At 39.0% G+C, this 19,955-nt stretch overlaps 1 protein-coding gene across 2 annotated transcripts; it reads right to left on the bottom strand.

The window, feature by feature from the left end:
* Positions 1 to 522: 522 nt before the first annotated feature.
* On the bottom strand, positions 523 to 18,718 carry LOC113645273 (fizzy-related protein homolog). 2 transcript variants are annotated; one of them, XM_027150792.2, is made up of 14 exons: positions 18,568 to 18,718; positions 16,246 to 16,326; positions 14,973 to 15,101; positions 14,796 to 14,859; positions 13,450 to 13,577; positions 12,502 to 12,584; positions 10,288 to 10,471; positions 7,610 to 7,675; positions 7,283 to 7,385; positions 6,795 to 6,979; positions 5,920 to 6,153; positions 4,415 to 4,519; positions 3,536 to 3,628; positions 523 to 1,564 (listed from the first exon to the last, which is right to left on the bottom strand). In XM_027150792.2, exons 2-14 carry the CDS (start codon positions 16,312 to 16,314, stop codon positions 1,523 to 1,525), a joined length of 1,485 nt encoding a protein of 494 aa, XP_027006593.1. In that variant the 5' UTR covers positions 16,315 to 16,326; positions 18,568 to 18,718; the 3' UTR covers positions 523 to 1,522. The 2 variants fall into 2 exon arrangements, with proteins under 2 accessions (XP_027006593.1, XP_027006592.1); XM_027150791.2 differs by having other exon boundaries at positions 13,450 to 13,580.
* Positions 18,719 to 19,955: the final 1,237 nt, after the last annotated feature.

Genomic DNA, 19,955 nt, shown 5'->3' on the forward strand with positions numbered 1-19,955 from the left:
CTTCGAACTCATTCTGGATGATCATGAGACTGATATCTCCACAGCTTTCCCAAAGTCAGGACAAAAAACAAGTGCGTCAGGAAAGTAATGCAAAATCTATCAGTAACAAAGCACAGCTCTGATACTGTAGCATACATGCCTTTAAGGCGGCACATTCGGCAAAACTGACAAGATGTAAAAGGATCTTTTTTTTTTTTTACCCACCCATCACTTCTTACACTTCACCACAGACAATGTCTATTCTATTTTCTCCACAAGAAGCATCACAGAAATTGAGTGAAGATTTTGTTGAGCGCCTTTTTAACACAAAGATTAAAAATTGTTCATTTTCAATTGCAAACAATTTGCACTGCTAGCTGTTGCTATGGCAATGATGAAGATAAAAAAAAAAAACTTTAGAACCCCCGAAAACTAAAACTATAAATGCTTCAGACACTCAGTGAGGATCGATGAGGAGCTTTTTGTTCGAAAAAGACTAAAGACGATTTTTTTTTAAATCTCTATGCATGCTCCAACACAAACCATAGAACAATTAGGTTTATTCATATTCTTTGATGAGAAAATGTACAATTTTTTACTTAATGTATATTTTAAAACATTCTGTAAGCTGTTGCAAAATGATATAATAAATGGCAAATAAAAACAAGCACCAATTTTTGAACATACACGATGTATCAGCAATTCAACAAGTCACTGCAGTCACACAAATGAAATAAATAGCATTCATTCTCACTGATACAACACATCATTTACACCATGAGGTGAGTGAACAAAAAACCTGATATACAAAAACCAGGGGTGGGGTGGGAGAACAAATCAAATCTTGAAATAAAACAATGGACATTTTATAGATTTGTGAATTAAAATAGTGGTTTCATATGCATGTGGTCTAAGATACTTAACACTGTGTTCTTGGTTAAAATGTAAGTATAGAAAAGTGACTCTGCTTTAAGTAATGCTTAAAAAGTAGTTTAAACAGAATATCTGCTACTGCATACACTGATTAATGTTATATTTTGTAGAATTAGTACGTAACATTGATTATACACCTAGAAAAAATGTGGTTTCTATGATGTGTTTAAATTAATCCCTGGCCAAAGATAAATATATTAGCAACAAACGCTGCACGGCTCCAAGGCCTACTAATATCCTACTGTAGTTATTTCAACACTGCATTTAAGGCTGATGGCCACAAATTTTGCAACTCAAATGGCACATTGTGAAAAGAAAAGAAAAAAAAACATATTCTGCATCCAGTCAGAAAAAAAAATACAGATAAAAAATAAAAATAAAAAAAATTTAGACAAACCAGCGGCTAAACATTCACACTGACATTTGGCAGTAATACATCCTTCTGTCACTCAAGTGTAATGTAAGAGAATGCAGTTCCCATATTTCTCTTCTTCACAAACCCACAGGAAAGAGGCTGGGCCTTAAAGTGTCCATCATTCGCACAGACTGTCGTGTTAATGATCACTCTACAGCAGTCCTAAATGTAAGAACCTCCAAACGTGCACAGGTATTATCGGATCCTTGTAAACAGGTTCAACACTGATATTGATTCCTGGAGGAGGGAGAGAGAGAGAGAGAGAGAGAGAGAGAGAGAGAGAGAGAGAGAGAGAGAGAGAGACCGTCAGATAGACAGAGAGAGAGAGAGAAAGAGAGAGAGACAGACAGACAGACCGACCGACAGACAGAGAGAGAGAGAGAGAGAGAGAGAGAGACCGTCAGATAGACAGAGAGAGAGAGAGAGACAGACAGACAGAGAGACCGACCGACAGACAGAGAGACCGACCGACAGACAGAGAGAGAGAGAGAAAGAGACAGACACAGAGAGAGAGAGAGAGAGAGAGAGAGAGAGGAGAGAGAGAGAAAACAACAAGCAGAAATCATTTTCACATTGTCACAATGCATCCATTAATATGATTTTCAAGTCACCCAAAACCCAAAATGAAGGGTTGTTATGATAATTATAGCACAGCACTACTGAATTCTCAAATCTGATTAGGCAGAAGATGTTGCTTAATTTTCTATCACAGCACAGCTTGGACAATTCCAGCTGTAAGGCAAGTCTCCACATGATTTGTAATGATTCACACGATCCAGATTATTTAAGTTGGTTTATTTAATCTTAGTTATTTAGTCTTAGTGCTGTAACTAAGTTTTCTGAGACAGGAAAGTCTTTAGGGCAGTATCTCAGGAACGACTGTTTATAGCTGCTGTAAAGTAAGTAATAATAGGAACCAACTTGAGCAACTCCACAACATTAAATATAATAAGTATAATAAGAGGGGTCATGGAGGCTCGGTGGTTGCATGAATGCTTTGTATCTCTGAGGATGGGGGTTTGATTCCCACCTCTTTCCGTGGGTGTGAGGAGCTTGCATGTCCCCCCTGTGCTTTGGGAGTTTCCTGAAGGTAATCTGGTTTCCTTCACTAGTCCAAACACATGGGTTGTTGTTTGGCATCTCTAAATATTTTTTAGTCTGTGAATGGGTGTGTTAATGTGTGTGCGAGTCACGTGTCACAAGTCTATCACCAAAGATTGCCTATAGACCCTGTGTGACCCGGTGTATTATTAGCACTACATAAAATGGATAAATGAATGAATAAAGTCTAAAATGTGACAGCATGATGTGTTTTAAGATTTTTCTATAACAGCACCTCCAGCTGTGTAACTAGATGTTACTCTGGCTGTGTGCTTTTTCTCTTTGTGCCAAGATCTTGACATCCACCCACCCTCAAGAGAACAGCGAGACACTATTTGGATTTCGTTGCTTAATTTCATTTCTCTCTCTGTAATATAAGTAGTCAAGACTTTCTCATGTGTACCACATAGCACGGAGCAGTTGTTACGTCCTATTAGAAAGAAATTGCATTTTCACATTTCACTAATCCCTATCTTTTCCTAAATGCTCCGCTCAGCCGTTACACAACCCAGCAGAATTAAAATATCAGTGTTCAACCTTCTGATGTAGCGCTGCATCAAATGGTTAAATGACAGCTTGAGTGCGTGCGAGTAAGCGCCTGAAACAGCGTGTGTCTGATGTCGGCGATTTGAATGTAACTCCGTGTCTAACCAGTGACATCTATAACACGTACTGCGACGTGACAGAATGACTGAGCAATACAAAAAGACAAATAAAGCTCGTGACATTCTGCTGCATTATTCACCGTGTCTGTGTAACAAATGTGCAGAAATTCACATTCATTCAATAATTCATTCATCTTCATCAGTAAACCCCTACACACATTCTTTTCCTACGCCTACATCTGAAGCTATTTTGCTCACAAGCAGCAAATCAGGGGGTGATATGACAAAAAGTACGGTATGAATTTCGCATGGTGATATTAATAATTTTAGGATTCCAGGATGGTAGCATCCTTCCGACACAACGCTATCATCACCCTGTCCTTTTGCATTCCTTGTATATCTCACTTGTCACCGCATTCAAAATATGTCCAGGACATCGTTCCCACCCCAGCTTTTATGTGTCCATACAACATACTTGAAAATCATCTATGCCTAATGATACCTTGGTAGATCTGGTTTTGCTGAAGACATTCCAGAAGCGCAGAGTCTCGTCTCCTGCTCCTGTGACTATGGCCTCTCCATCTGGAGACATGGCCTGCAGGAAGGTAGCACAATAGTTAAAGAGAGCATTCGGATATTCACAAACAAAAGTTTTGTATTACACACTCACTGTATGTTCACACCTTTTATTCCAACAGCAATGAATCAGACGCAAAGTTTTACTACACTGTTCCATGTTTTAATAATAAAAAGCTTTTTTGCTGCATGCCGTGTCCAAGCGTGGTGGATGTGGCATTATCATCATTATTATCATTATTAGGGAACAGCTTTGGTAAGAGAAGCCACTATTATTGCTTTATGGTTTCTCGCTTAAATAATGATGAAACTGGTGAGCAAATGATGTTTTAGTCTTTACTTTCAGACTCCTACTTTCAATGTGACCTTCTACAAACTAGTTCTTTTTAATCACCACTCAGACTCCATTTATCTGACTGCATAGGCAGATTAGTGCTTTTTATCTTCTGCGTTTTCGTAAAACGGGGAAAAAAACAACCCGTAACTAAACATTCGTCTGAACAACAGCAGGATAAAACAAACAGTCCGTAATGAGCTCAGCTTCAGTTTCAGACACATTATTAGCCCTTTCTGGAAGTCAAACGCTTAAACACCTGTTAGTATAACTTGCTTAGTCACTGGTATTTTTGTATTTGGGTTCCTACAAAACATGGTAATAAGGATGACTACATGCAACACGCAGCTTTTACAGCTCGGTGGGAGCACGAACGTGTTGTTACACCAGTGACGAGAGAGTTTAACATCAGCAAAACAATGGAGTGAACACATAGTGAATAATTCAGACAAGTCTGCAGGTGTTGGTTACCAGGTAGAGTACTCTGTAGGAGTGGCCAGTGAGTTTGGCTACTTGTGTCAGAGAAGGGTACTTCCACACCAGGATCTGATTCTGAGAGTAGCCGTGTGTGCTGACCTGTGAACACACACACACACACACGCACACACACACACACACAGTCAGCAAATACAGTCCTATATTTATCTGCTGTGAAGCTGATTAGGCTAAACCGGTGCAACATGAATTTAGACTGCAAATATAGTGTTCAAATTTAACCCCAGAAAAATTACAACACTGATATTATGTTGGAAATACAGTACCCTGACATGTGGATGCCAATCCCGTCGTACATGATGCGTACTGTATATTCAGCATATAAATAGAAGGGCCATTGGATACACTGGATTTATAAAAAGCACACATGACATCTCTGTGCCATCACACAATTTGCACTGAGTGTACGCAAACCTTTACTTCTGTGTGAATTTTGATGACTCCACTGGCACCGACCAGAACAAAATCCTCCAAAGATTTTCCATGCAGTTCACCAGAGATTAAAATATACAGCTTGTGATTTGAGTAAAACATTAACAATACAGTTGGACTGCATCTTGTCTGAATTATAAGTCGCTTTGGGAAAAATAAATCTAAGAATAAGTCTGCCAAATGAATGAATAGAATACGAAATGTAATCACACAATCTCTCAAGCCTGCCTTCCCAGGTAATGATAACTATGAGGTATGTGCAACTGGTACTGGTTGACTGATTATTTTTCTTTTAGCCTTGCAAAATAAATTACAATGTTGTTAATATATAATTTATTCATTACTTTAATAAATCGTTTATTATGATGTCATGCAAACAAAATAATAAATGATGTCATGAAAAACAATGAATTATGAGATCACACATCAATGATAATGTATTATGATGTCACACATCAAGATTAATGAATTATCACAATTCCGTACACCCAAGGTGAATTAGCCAGCATCAAATAATCTTACAATCAACACCAGTTTTTGAAAGTAGGGCAGAATAAATAGACTCAAGATAAATAAAAAAAAAAAAACTGACTTAATCCCTGATGCACAAGTGATCTGTGTTAGGTAGCTGTGAGATGGGGTTTAGACAAAGGGTTCTTAGAACACCCCGCCACACAGTGTGCCATTCCTGCCACCATCAACACACCTGGCCCTCCTCATTTAGTGCTTAGTAATTAGCTAATCGGTTGGATCAGGTGTTAAACAGTAGGAATAAATGCAAACTGTGCAGGGCAGGGGGTCCCGAGGACTGGAGTAAGAACCCAGTGTTAAGCCACTTTTACGCTGTGTGCTTAAAATCATAAATCAGTGTGATCCAGGAGACTCCAGAAAATGACGTTGAATAACAAACATTTTTCAAAATAGGCTTTAGGTAATAAGAATGTTTTTTCTGTATATTAGCATGTCATTTACGTTTTGTAGATGTCCCTTGAGGGTTGCGTAATCTTATGCCGTCTATTTACACTCACATGCCTGGAGTGACTACGTACCAGTTCATTGGTGTGTTTAGACCAAGCCAGGTTGCAGACCTGCGAGCCTGTGTCAGTGCACTGCAGTGGCTGCCCTGTCAACGTGTTCCAGAAGCGAATGCACCGGTCAGCAGTGCCGCCCCCTGATGCCAGCAGCCCATGCTGATGAGGAGACCAGGAAATGGCTTTCACTGCTGCTGAATGCTCTGTGTACTGCTGCATGGGTAAGACACTCGAGTGATTCCAAACCAGCAGCTACAGAAAAAAAAAGGAATCAAATGTATTACCTTGTGACAAAGGCAAGTGGCACTCTGCTCTAGCAGAGATGTCAAGTAGATGTGCATCCTGATCCAATAAAGTATATGGCACCACAAGCACTTCCTCTATATGACCAGCAACATCTAATCTCCCTAAAGCAGAAACTGCAAACAGACTTAGGAGAATTGGTCAGTGACAGACGAACAGCCTCTTTTCAATGAGGGTTCTGTACATACAGAAAACAATACTAGCAAATACTTCATTTAAATAAATAAATAAATAAATAAATAAATAAATAAATAAATAAATAAATAAATAAATAAATGCAAGTACGGCCAGTTTTCTTTTTATACACTAAAAAACATTGTGGATTTTTTTCTTATTTTTCTTCACTCATTTAATGGGGGAGTTCAAACAAAACGTTCCATGTGTTAAGTTCTTTACCAAATCCAATCTACGTATGTTCTTATATTTTGATCTCAAACCCAAATGTCTTTAGTGTATAGCAAAAAAAAAAAAAAAAAAAAAAAGACTATATGAATGTGCATAAGTAAAATAGGCACTCCTGCAACCCTTAATAAGTACCCAGCTAGCTTGTTAAATGCTAGTAAAGCTGCTTGCCTTTGTCACTATGTTACCTTATTGTCATTGCCACCAGAGGCAAGGAGCTGGTGATCAGTGCTCCACTTAAGGCCACACACTTCCTGTCGGTGGCCCTGTAATCTGCGCTCAGACTGCAGCGGAGGAGCTCGAATATCACGTTGCAGGATCAGGCGGTCCCTACTGCCTGAAGACAGCTGGTCTACATTCCATGTTAATGCACCTGGTAACAGAAACACACACACACACACACAATTAAAAATTTACATATATCTTGTTTCCTATGCTCTCAGTATGTCAGTATATGTTCATGATATAGCGCAGCTTATGATAAAATGAAATTTCACAGCCCATCTGTTCATTACATAGGCTTCTGTTTGCTGTTCTGTAGAACTCCATTAACACAAAAAAACCTGGAACATTGCCGAAGACTCAATTCCACCTTCATGTACAAGTACAGCATGTTCAAACGTGGCAAGAAAATCCACTGAACCAGCTGCAGTGTCCAAAGCAACACAGTGCTCACCAACTCTGGCTGTGTGGCCTTCTAATACAGACAGCTTCTTCCCTGCGGCTGCATCCCAAATCTGTACGAAGCCCTTATGAGTGCCCACTGCCACCAAGTTTCCCTAAAACAAAATACAATGGACAGATTAGACACATAGCCATTTAAAGCATTGTTCAAATGAAGCTCAGGTTTTGTCCCTAGGTACGAATGAATGTGTATGTATATAGGCATGATATGATGTAATGGCATCCTATCCAGGGTGTATTACTGTAGGTCCGCTGTGACCCTGAAGGTAAATGAGTAAACATTAAAAAAACACTATAAACAATGAAGAAGCATGCTTACTCTCTCTGACCAACCCACTGACGTGACAGAGTCGCCTTCTACTGACAGATCGCACAGACGCGTCACCTGCACAAGGGTGAGAAAAATAAAAATATACACACAAAACAGTAGGGTAAAATATCCTGAATATAGTGTAAATGATTGGGTAACAGTTATAAGAATTAAAATAAACCACATATAAGATCATTAGACACTTTTTACTATTTTTGGTAATGTTATTGTGTTAATAGAATATGAAAATTTAATGCTTACAATAAAAAAAATGTGAATAGAAATAGGCTTGATACCCTTCTTTGGCTTATTGCAGTGGTTCTTAACCTGGGTTCAATCGAACCCCTGGGGTTCGGTGAGTCAGTCTTAGGGGTTCGGCGGAGGATAAGACACACCCGACTCACATGCCCCCCTTGGCCATCATTGGCTGCAGGTGATCACGCAACATCGCTTGGCCTATCTGTGCTGCAGGAAATTTGGTGCGCCCAGTAGTCGACTTGTGACTGTCGTGATGGTACGTCATGATGATTTCTTTCTTAATATTTTAATCCCTTTATACTAACTATGTCGAGCAAAAAAAGAAAGTGGTCGGACGAATATGTACAATCCCGATTCACATGTATAACGGAACATGATGGGAGTCAGCGTCCTAACTGCATTATTTGCAATGCCAAGTTGAGCAATTCTAGTCTAGCACCGGCAAAACTAAGAGAACACTTCCTTAAGCTGCATGGAGATGGAAAATATAAGAACACAACGTTCACTGAATTCAAGGTGAAGAGAGCCAGATTCGATGAAAAGACTACTTTGCCTGTTCTCGGCTTTGTACCCATCAACAAACCGATCCTCACAGCATCGTACGAAGTTGCTTACCTGATCGCAAAGCAGGGCAAACCACACACCATTGGTGAAACACTCATAAAACCAGCTGTGTTGAAGATGGCGAATATCATGCTGGGAAAAGCGGCTGAAGTTAAGTTACCCCAAATTCCTCTTTCAAATGACACCATCAGCGACAGAATAGAGGACATGAGCAAAGACATCTTGCAGATCTGATTTCAAGCCCAGCAAAATTCAGCCTTCAACTCGACAAGACCACTGACGTTTCCAATCTAAGCCAGCTTGCTGTATTCGTGCACTATGTGAAAGACGACTTGATAAAGGAAGGTTTTTTATTTTGTAAGCCTCTTACAACAACTAAGGCAGCCGATGTGAAGAAACTTGTAGATGACTTCTTCAAAGACAACAATCTTTCGTGGGATATGGTTTCTGCAGTTTGTTCGGACAGAGCTCCAGTCATGCTGGGAAGTAAGCCTGGTTTTGGTGCGCTAGTGAAAGCTGATGCACCACACATCATTGTTACGCATTGTATTATGCACAGGCATGCGTTGGCAACAGAAACCTTACCTCCGACACTGGCAGAGGTATTAAAAATTGTAGTGGAATGTGTGAACTATGTGCGAAATAGTGCTCTGAGGCACCACATCTTCAGTGAGCTGTGTAAAGAAATGGGCTCTGAATTCGAGGTACTTTTGTACCATTCTAACGTTCGGTGGTTATCCACGTGTGTGTGGTTCGGTGGTGCTGAATCGTGTTTTTGCCCTGGGAGTGGAATTAGCAGTGTTTTTGCAAGAGCACCAACATTTTCATGCAGATTGCTTCAAAAATTCTGAGTTCATTCTCATTTTAGCGTACATGGCTGATATCTTCGCAGCTCTCAATCATCTCAATCAACAGATGCAGGGCGGTGGAGTCAACATCATCGGAGCGGAAGAAAACCCGAAGGCTTTTCAAAAAAAGCTACCGTTATGGAAACGATGAATAGAGAACGATAACTTCGCAAACTTTCCCCTGCTAGACGATTGTGTATGTAAGATCGAAGATGTATCTGGAACCGGAGACATTTCTTTACCCGTGGAACCGAAGCAAGCAATTGCCACGCACTTAGATGAGTATGCAAAGTCTATCGACGGATACTTCCCTACAAGAGAGTCTTATCCAGCATGGGTGAGACAGCCGTTCACGTTTAGTGTTGAGACAACAGATGTCAATGATGAATACCTCGATGAAATCATTGAAATTCAGCAGAGCCAGGTCCAACAGCAACTCTTCAGAACAACAACGCTCTCAATGTTTTGGTGTCAACAAATGGTAACGTACCCTGTTATTGCTAAGAAAGCTCTGGAGATTTTCATACCGTTTGTTACAACATATCTTTGCGAGCAATCATTTTCGAGGATGCTGGACATAAAAACGAAGATAAGGAACAGACTTTGTTGCGAAAATGACATGAGAGTGGCAGCAGAAGTCACACTGATTGTCAGTAAATATTCATTATTATGTTTTTGTTTTTGTGTGAAAATCATGTTTTAATGGTTTTGTTCTTTGAACACAGTGATGATGATGCACGGTTAATTTTATGCACCAGTAAAATATATACTTATGTTTTGAATTTGAAAAAAAAAATCATATTTTATTTTTCCAATGAAGAAGGGTTCGGTGAATGCGCATATGAAACTGGTGGGGTCCAGTACCTCCAACAAGGTTAAGAACCACTGGTTTATTGTAATCTTATAATAATAAAAAAACTGCATGAAAAATTTGACTAAATTCAAGATATTATTACCTGCTAAAACACACACGTAATACACACACACCAGCACACACACACACACACACACACACACCTGGCTGGTGCAGGCACTCCACAGGTACACGCAGGTGCCGAGACCGACGCTGAGCACGTTTAAGGAAGACCAGTCCACCAGGTTGAGATAAAAATCATCCTGCAGCTCAGGAGCGTCCAGCACCTTAAAGGGGATTTTGGAAATCTTGCGCATGGGTTTTCGTGGCGACCGTAACAGCTTCTGACTTTAAGGTTTATGGGAGACACAAGAAAACACACAGAGTCACAGAACAGCAGCAGCAAAGAAAAAAGCTCCGTCACAGAGAAGCCCAGTTGACCCAATTTAGTTTCCTCAAAACTAATGCATTCTGACTGAGCACACAAAATTAATTAATTCACACACACACAGCAGCACTGGTTCTCTGTAATAAGGACACATTTTATTCTAGTGCAGACCACGTTCTTAGAATTCTGACATCTGTTTCATGTGAACATCTGTTCTCAAGCTGTCTCCACACTGCAAAGCAAGTGCAAGGCGGGTTAATCATAATCATAATCAGATGATTCGTAATGTTTTTTAAATAATAGGTGTTTTTTCATGTCCTAATTGTTATTTAGATTTTTTTTTCCGTGTTTACTTTTTGAGCCGTTAATTTGATGTGGGTTTTGCAATTACATTAACAATGTAATGTGGATGATCTTATCGGCAAGTGGCAAACGATACACTGAGGAAAACTTTCATCCAAGTTGGATTCAAAACTTTATTACAGAGATATCGCATGTAGAATAAAAGAGAGAGAGGCTGTTTTTTCTAGCCCGGCAAAAGAGATCAAGCTCAATTTTATTACCACATATGTTACCATACGTTCAAAACACACAGCAAAGAGACAGCTTAGCTTCAGCTTTTACTTTCTAGATCAGGGCACGTATTCATGACAATTCTTAGCACAAAGAGAGAAATGTGAGCTTTCCCCTTAACATTAAAGAGAAGATAATAGTTATTCATGAAGCATCTTAACCCTTAAAAGAGCTCTTAAAGGCAGGGTCTCCGATTTTTGAAAGCCAATGTTGACAATCGAAATCACCAAAACAAACACGCCAGTAACCCGAATGGGTCCCACCCCTGTATTGATAGCTCAGCCCACACATAAATATGTAACTCGGCAAATAATAGAAAGAAATGTGTCTTTATCATAGCTGAAGGGAAGAACAATACGATTGCAGATAAACAAACAAGCAAAAATGAAACACAAGCATAATCATGCAAAGGACGGCATATATCAGTTCTGTGTAACAAAGCAAAACCAACGTTACTCACCTATCGAGAAGGGAAAAAGCGCCTCGGCGTCTTAAGTAAAGTTGGCCGCGTATTCACAGATTGGAGTTTCCCGAGTCAATAACTCCTGAGCTAAACGCTGTTACTACACAAATAACACCTCTTTTCTATTGTAGTAATGTAGAGAGGCGGCTACAACCCAATTTTCCTCAAAATCAGCTTTCCTTAGCGGTGGACAAAATACATAAGTCTCTATGTGCGGACGACTGAGAGACAGATTCCAAGAGACCGTCACTCCCTCAGTTCTCTCCAGCGCTGGAAAGCTGATCCTATATTAACACGGTTCCTACTTCTTGCCTTATCGTAAGCCTTTCTTCGGCTTTCTTTTTGTTTTTATCCTCCATTTCAATGTTTCAATGGTTCGCTTTCTGCTAATGTCACACATGCGCACTGAACACTCTCTCCGCCCAGATTGACAAGACTCGCCTCTTTCTGCTCATTGGCTACACGTTTGTTTTGTTTGGCGGCCCGACTCAGCTTTCTGAAGCATTTCTCAAACAACGTACACCCCACCTTTAAGTGTTAGCAGTAGTGAGGAGTTCCTTTAGCAGAGGAGAAAAGGGCCAAAAGGTGAAGAGGAAAAAGAAATGTGAAGAAAAGTGAGTTAATAAAGTGCTACAGATTAGATTGTGTAGGGATTCCTTTTGTGACCGTTCATATTAGAGATAAAATCACATAATTGTTTGTGTCGAAGATGTTTACATTTACATTATTATACATGTATGACATTATTAACATACAGATGTTTAGTGCATCTCTAATATGATCGGTCACGAACGTAATGATTCAATAAAGTCTCTTTTAGTTCACTAAAATCTCCACCTTTTCTGCACAAACCCTGCTTTACTTCTTGCAGTTGGTTCCATGTGTATAGTTTACATGTGGCTGAACTAATCCATTTTACAAAATGTTATGAAGTGATGATCTAAGAATTTATACCTGTTACTGCTGACAGGCGATAGTGAGTAAGGAGAGACGCTGTTGCCGTCGTCAGGGAGCGAGCGCTTGGCACTCAGAGAATACTGTAACATAAAATAAAACACAGAGAAAAGGTGTAACCGAGATGTTATTCGCGTGTCTGTGATGCCTTCATCATAAACAATTATAAATTAGAACATTTGCAGACAAGAATTGTGAACATTTCCCTGCATTAAGTAAGGAATGAAATACAAGTATCATTTGAAATATGATTTTATCGTACCTACACTCTAACAGTACACACTCTCAAGGCCATTCTACATTCTACAACACCTCCTCGTGTCCCTTGAGCTCAAGGTGGATAAATTGCCAGCAGTTGTGCTGTGTGTGTGTGTGTGTGTGTGTGTGTGTGCGTGCGTGAGTGTTTTGTTTGTGTAAATGCAAGCATATGCTACGCTTGACTTAACACGGCACACTGCATTTATCACCTCTGCACGACTGAGCTATGAGGTGAGGAAAAACATGGATGCCTCATGAACTAGCATCAAGCAAGCTAGCTACTGTTAGTGATACGAGTTATAACCAACACTGTATTCACCTTCATATGCATGATTAGTTTCATCTAACCCAATGAACGTGCCTATATGTTAATTCGTCTAAAATAGGCATGTTATTTACTATAACGTAAATGATAACAGGAACAAGGACATAAGTAACTATGAATGAAGGGAAAAGTATGACATTGTCCTTTAAATCAACTGACAATCTGCTGTGGAAGAAGAGGAATAAAACACTTCAGAAGGAGCTGAATAATAACCAACCAGCCCAGAGCATGGCCAGTCGTGGTTTCTGCTCTATTCGACATCGTATGAGCAGCCACAATGCTCTGTTGTTTGAGGAGCCTGCGATCAGAGACTCTCGGCTTGAATACTGAACGCAGCAGTAGACAATGTCCTCTTTGTCACTTACACTAAACAGACTTGTCTTCTCAGGTGTTGAGGGCTGCAGTCGCCTGTCCTCCGTCTGAGGGTCCTGCACCTTCTCGATGCCCGCTCCCAGCAGTTCATTCTTCAGCAGCGCACAGTATGCCAGACCATCTGCTGCCAGAGAGAGAGGGTATGGACAATCCTAGCCTATGCTTAGTTCACTCTAGCAGTTCAACTTTATATGTTTTATACAATGATCACTTTGCAGCATGATTTCTCCCCATAAAAGGAATCATGTTTGTTAGCATTTATTCAGCTAGCTATGTATGATATCTAAGTGTTTACTGTAATGAAAGCAATTCGGTTCAGTGGCAGCTTATTCTTTATGCCATGCTCCACTCAATATGTAATTATATACTGTGTTAATAAACAACCTCGGTTTACTGCTATCTAGTGAATACCTTGGGTTGCTTCAAAATTTCAGATCGCAATCAACTCCCTAGTTCAGCAGTCATGAATTTCTTCCTGCCTGTTTCCTCGTGCAATAGCTCATAGTTAGTCATCATTTTCCTGTCTTTTTATTACTCAAATACTTGTAAATATCACCTAGTTAAAGCCAAGGTGTGCAATCTGCTACTAAAAAAATCTAAGCTAGCTTGTTAGCCAGTATAATTCTAATGCAACCCTGTTGTCATGGTTACAGTGCATGCATCCCAAAAAAGCCCTGGAGGCAGCATCTTTTTTTTTTTTTTTTTTTTTTTTATGCAAAACCGAACAAAGCTGTTATGCCTATCCAAATCATCTAAATACTGTATCTTCGCAAGGTCACTAAAGCTTTACAGTTATTTCAAACTGAAAAGCAAAGATGAAAGAAAACACGAGCAACACAGAAAAAAATCAAAAGGACAGTGTGGAAAGCAGAAGGAATCCAAATGACAGACAGAAGCAGGGAACCGAGGAAGGAGAGACAGTTCAACAAACAGAAGGACAGGAAGGGGTGAACGAGTGCACGGGAGACAAACTAGATTCCAGTTGCCATAGTAACCAGGCTGCCATAAGGGAGGCCTTGTCTGAATGTTTTGAGATGAGAACATGTTCGGATTAAGTAGGCTATTCTGTGCTGTTGTACAGCCACGTGAACACACACACACACACATGCACACACACGCATACACACACACACAGCCCTGGACTATGCAATAGCTTAGTACTAGTCTGTTTATATTCTGCAGCATGTAGTAGAGGCAAGCCTCTAATACTGTGCAGAATTATCACCACACGCACGCACGCACACACGCACGCACGACAGCACTCGCGCACACACACATGCACACAAAAGCACACAGATCCACAAAGCAGTAAAAATAACTCTCAGCCCTCCAGCCTTACCTTTACTGCTGTCTGACGTGCCGTCTTTTGTCTTACGGTTTTGATTGTGCGACTTCTCGTTCTCCTTAGGAGGCAAGCAATTAGTGCACTAATTAGCAATTAGGAGTTCTCAGCAGAATCAGAGAAACTTGAAAAACTGTAAACAGAGACGAGGGTCTGGAGGTTCGGGAGCCGTACATTTATGCGGTGGAAGTTGACACTCCAGTTGGCGCCGGCGCGGGACGGGATGAAGCGATCTCCGTGTTTACACGGTGAAGATAGAGGAGAATTAGCGGGGGTCAGTGCACACATGACCTCTGTGGCTTTCTGCAGGAAAACAGAAGAAGGCAACTGGTTTCTCAAATTTCACTCCAAAATAAAAACCGGTCACGTTGAATAAGATGAAAAATCAGGACAAAGATTAATACGAAGGACAAGAATCACACCTTCAAAAACCTATTACTGGATGCTTATGTGTATAGTGATTTATACACAATTAAATGGCTTATTTAATTAACAAATGACATGCTGCATACTTTATGGTTTATAGTTATATTTAATGTTATAGACTGTTCTGGGACAAATTAGTAACTGGTATAACTACTTTATATCTGTCATTCACCAATCAGCATCTATTTTTCTTAGCATCAGTTATTCACTCAATAAAACCATAACCTTTGCACCAAAAGCTCGGTCATTAAATCTTAAATGTCTTCTAACCCCCCAACAAAGTTGGCGTATTAATACACAGGCTTCCGGCATAGGGACATCGTGTGTATGAGCTTTTACTGTAGAAGTAATAACCTATAAGAACGAGCACGTGTTACAGCCGGAACCACTTTCAGAGCTGTGGTGTTATTGAAAAATTATCCGCCCTTCCTGACCAATCTGATACCAGGATTATTTATCTCATGCAACTGATTGCACCTAAAGGTATTTCATTATTTAATGAATTATGCATTTTTTACAAAAAAAAAGTAATACATTTAAACTATAAATACATATACATGCTCATACATTTTATGAACGTGCAAATATCCACAGCTTTAAAAATATCTAGCGTGCAAACAAATGATGTTTTTCATTTAAACTCATCAATATTATTTGTTTTGCCTAAAATTGTTATTATGGGCAAGTCGATGTAGTATAATTGGAATAAAACATGATTTGCTATCATAAATAAGACCTTGAGAGCTTTTTCATTCTTCATACTGTGCCTCTTAATCGATTATATCTATTTTAAATAAAACCCGAATGTAACTATTTCAAGTGAGAAAAGCCTTTAGTTCCTTAGCCAAGCCTAAGCCACTGTAATGTTCTTACTTAATGCAAGTGTGTGAGAAAAGTTAACCAACAAAACATAATTACAAACAGGTCCAAACTAAACAGTACCAGCATCTACATCATCTGCATGACTGGCTCAAATCAAGGATTGAGCAATTAAAACAATTAAAATGTTATGCAGACTCACGATGGGGCTGGCGTTAGCATTCTGGATATTGATTTGTCGCAGCAGCCGCCGCTCGTAGTCCTGGTCCATCGCTACACAGCACTAGAACAGAAACAATCGCATTAAATTACAGAGGATTCTCACACAAGTAAAAAAAACAACATAAAGTGCCTTAATGTCACTTTAGTAGAACTGTATTGGAGGCGTTAATTATAAAAATATTCCCTCATTTAGAGTTATGATGATGGGCCACTCAATAGAGAAAATTATTTTACATTTAAATCTGTAAAAATAGTGCACTTAAATATAAAAACACACACACGCACGTGCAAACAAACAAACACACACACACACACACACACACACACACACACACACATCCACACACACACACAACCTTCTGAGCAAAAATAATTTATTTTGGAATTAATTTATATTTACAGTGATTTATTTACTGTAACTACACAAAAAAAAAGAGTGGATGCTGATTTTATATTTTTTTAAAAATTCCCATTGGAGTATTTTTTTGGAGACAGTCTTTAAATGCAAGACTTTAAATGAAATACGAATCTGAACATTTTCAGATAACAATTGTATAGTTGAGAAAAAGCAAAGTTATACAAGAACTTAATCTATAACAAATGTTTGTTTTGTCAGCTGAATGTCTTAATTAAAATAAACAAACAAACAAACAAACAAACAAACAAACACAGCATAAAACTGCACATGCCTTGCAGATAACCTTTCCCCAGTGCATCTACACTGCAACAAATGACCAGTGTATGGACACAAATCACACATAAAGGATTGGGGAAGCAGGAAAACGTGTAGAATGTAGACAATGTAGGCAACACTGGTTCCTGTCATCCCATCATCACATACTCACATAAGTGAGAGGGGAAAAAAGAATAACATGTATCAGGGACTTTTTTTTATCACTACAGAAGCTGCTCCTGCTAAAATCCTCACATTTTAGTGTGAAAAGTAATTGACTTTATCTTGTCTTTTCAGATTATTTCTAGTCACCCTGTATTAGAAGATACCAATTAATTCCAGCTGGATTTTGTAGTATACTGCGCTATATCGTATAATGCGTATAAAGAAAATGATTACGTTTTGCTTACGCAATCAGACAATGGAGTCACAAAAGGTGAGTTTTATATAACAGATTTTTTCTGACCATTAGCTACATTTATGCTTAATCACCACCACTACAGAAGGTGCAGCTGTGGTGCAGATTTCTGACACCGCCAAAATTTATATTACATATAAATGCAGATTTCAACCTCTAAAAGCAAAATCAGGCCAATTTTCATTCATTCAGTGTAAACCCATATTAGGCTATATTCGTGATAATCCGTATAAAATTGAAAACAAATACTTTATGTTTTGGCCTTCAGTCCATACTAACAGCTGTTTTATTCCGGTGTGAACCGAGCATTTAACAGTTGATACCAGAAAGCAAAATAGTATTTCGATTCCTCTGTATACCTGCACATATGGTGGCACTGACAATAAAGAACCTTCAACATTTTGGAAAAGGCCCTCATAGGCAGATCATTTTAAGAAAGCAATGTAGTATGGGGTGAGATATTCAAAAACAACATACTTTGTTACTGAAGTACTGATTTTTTTTTCTTTAAAAGGGGTGTTCGTTTTAAAAGGGATGTGGTAGCTCAGTGGTTAAGGTATCAAGCTACTGAACGGAAGGTCATGAGTTCAAATCCCATGTCCATTAAGCTGCCATTGCTGGGCCCCTGAGCAAGGCCCTTAATAACCCTCAATTACTCAGTTGTATAAATTGAAATAAAATGTAAGTCACTCTGCTAAATGCCAGAAATGTAAAACAAAAACACAGTCATCAGATCTATCAGGATTAACATGGACATAAAAGACTTTAAAATGTTTATAGGTTGATTTCTTCGTGCAACGTTTGGTTACAAGCAAGATATAAATACATACATGCCCGCCCACACACACAAACACACAAACACACACAAACGCGCGCGCGCGCACACACAGCTGTTAGTCGACAGCTGTTAGCTTAGCTTCGGTGCAGAAGACACGAAAAGCCACAACAACAAAAAAAAACACAGTTCATGACATCAAAATGAATAACCAGAGCATTCAATTATTTAGCGAAAATTAGATGCCGATGGATAAGAAAATAGCCATAAACGTAACGTCGCTGTAGTGTAGCAGAATTAGCACGCAGACTAGCTAGAGAAGCTAACCATGTTAGCACAACACCAACATCACACAGTTATCGGTCACGAAACAAATGTCTACACTCGGAAAAAGCCAACTGGAGATCGTGTGTAATCTAAACTTGAGATGACTTACCAGTCTCTGTGAGTAAATTCCCAAAATGACTCCGTCGTTTATGTTTTCAGCTGAAGACAAAACTGAAGAAGAAACTGTTATTCTACGGAGTGCAAAGGATTGTGGGGAATATACAGCCCAGACGTCAGCGTTTTGATTCAGAAGATGCAGCAGTGTTTCCTCGGTTACAGCGATAACACGTGTGTACTTACACTTAGTGATAACACTTAGTACTTTAGTATTTATTTTAAAGTCTAATAATAAACAAAATGTTATAAAAAATAATAATAATAGTAGTAGTAATAATAATAATAATAATAATAATAGTAGTAGTAATGGTAATAGTAGTAGTAATAATAATAATAGTAGTAGTAGTAGAAGAAGTAGTAGTAGTAATAGTAATAATATTAATAATAATAGTAATAATAATAACTAGAGTTCAAGAAAAAAAACTTAAAAAATGTCAGTGCCACAAAAATCCAAAGCAACATATATTTGAAAAATATTGAATCATCTTCTAATTAATCATCATCTAATTAAGATTTAAAAACAAAACAAAGGCTTATACATGCAGGTCAATCTCAATAAATTGGAATGCTGTGGAAACGTTAATTTATTTCTGTAATTTAACTATCAATAATGAAACTCTTGTATTATATAAACAGACTGAAGTAGTTTAAGTCTTTGGTTCTTTTAATTGTGATGATTTTAGCTCATAATTAACAGAAACCCACCAATTCACTCTCAGAATACTTTATAATACCAATAAAAAAAGCATTTTTAGTAAATAGTTGGCCTTCTGGAAAGTATCTTTATTTACTTTATATGTACTCAATACTTGATTGGGGCTCCTTTTGCTTTAATTACTGCCCCAATTTGGCGTGGCATGGGGGTGAACAGTCTGTGGCACTGCTGATGTGGTATGGAAGCTTTGTTTCTTTGCCAGTGGCCTTCAGCTCATCTGCATTTTTGGACTCTTGTTTGTCATTTTCCTCTTGACAATACCCCATAGATTCTCTGGCTGTGGGCAGGTGCCAAATCCTGCTGGAAAATGAAATCAGCATCTTTAAAAAGCTGATCAGCAGAGGGAAGCATGAAGTGCTCTAAAATTTCTTAGTAAATGGGTGCCGTGACTTTGGTTTTCAAAAAACACAGTGGGCCAACACCAGCAGATGACATTGCACCCCAAATCATCACAGACTGTGGAAACTTAACACTGGACTTCAAGCAACCTGTGCTATGAGCTTATTCACCCTTCCAGACTCTAGGACCTTGGTTTCTAAATGAAATACAAAACTTGCTCTCATCTGAAAAGAGGACTTTGGACCACTGGGAAACAGTCCAGTTCTTCTTCTCTTTAGCCCAGTTAAAACCCCACTGACATTGTCTGTGGTTTAGGCGTGGCTTAG

The sequence above is a fragment of the Tachysurus fulvidraco genome, chromosome 22 (assembly GCF_022655615.1).
Source record: "Tachysurus fulvidraco isolate hzauxx_2018 chromosome 22, HZAU_PFXX_2.0, whole genome shotgun sequence".
NCBI lineage: Eukaryota > Metazoa > Chordata > Actinopteri > Siluriformes > Bagridae > Tachysurus > Tachysurus fulvidraco.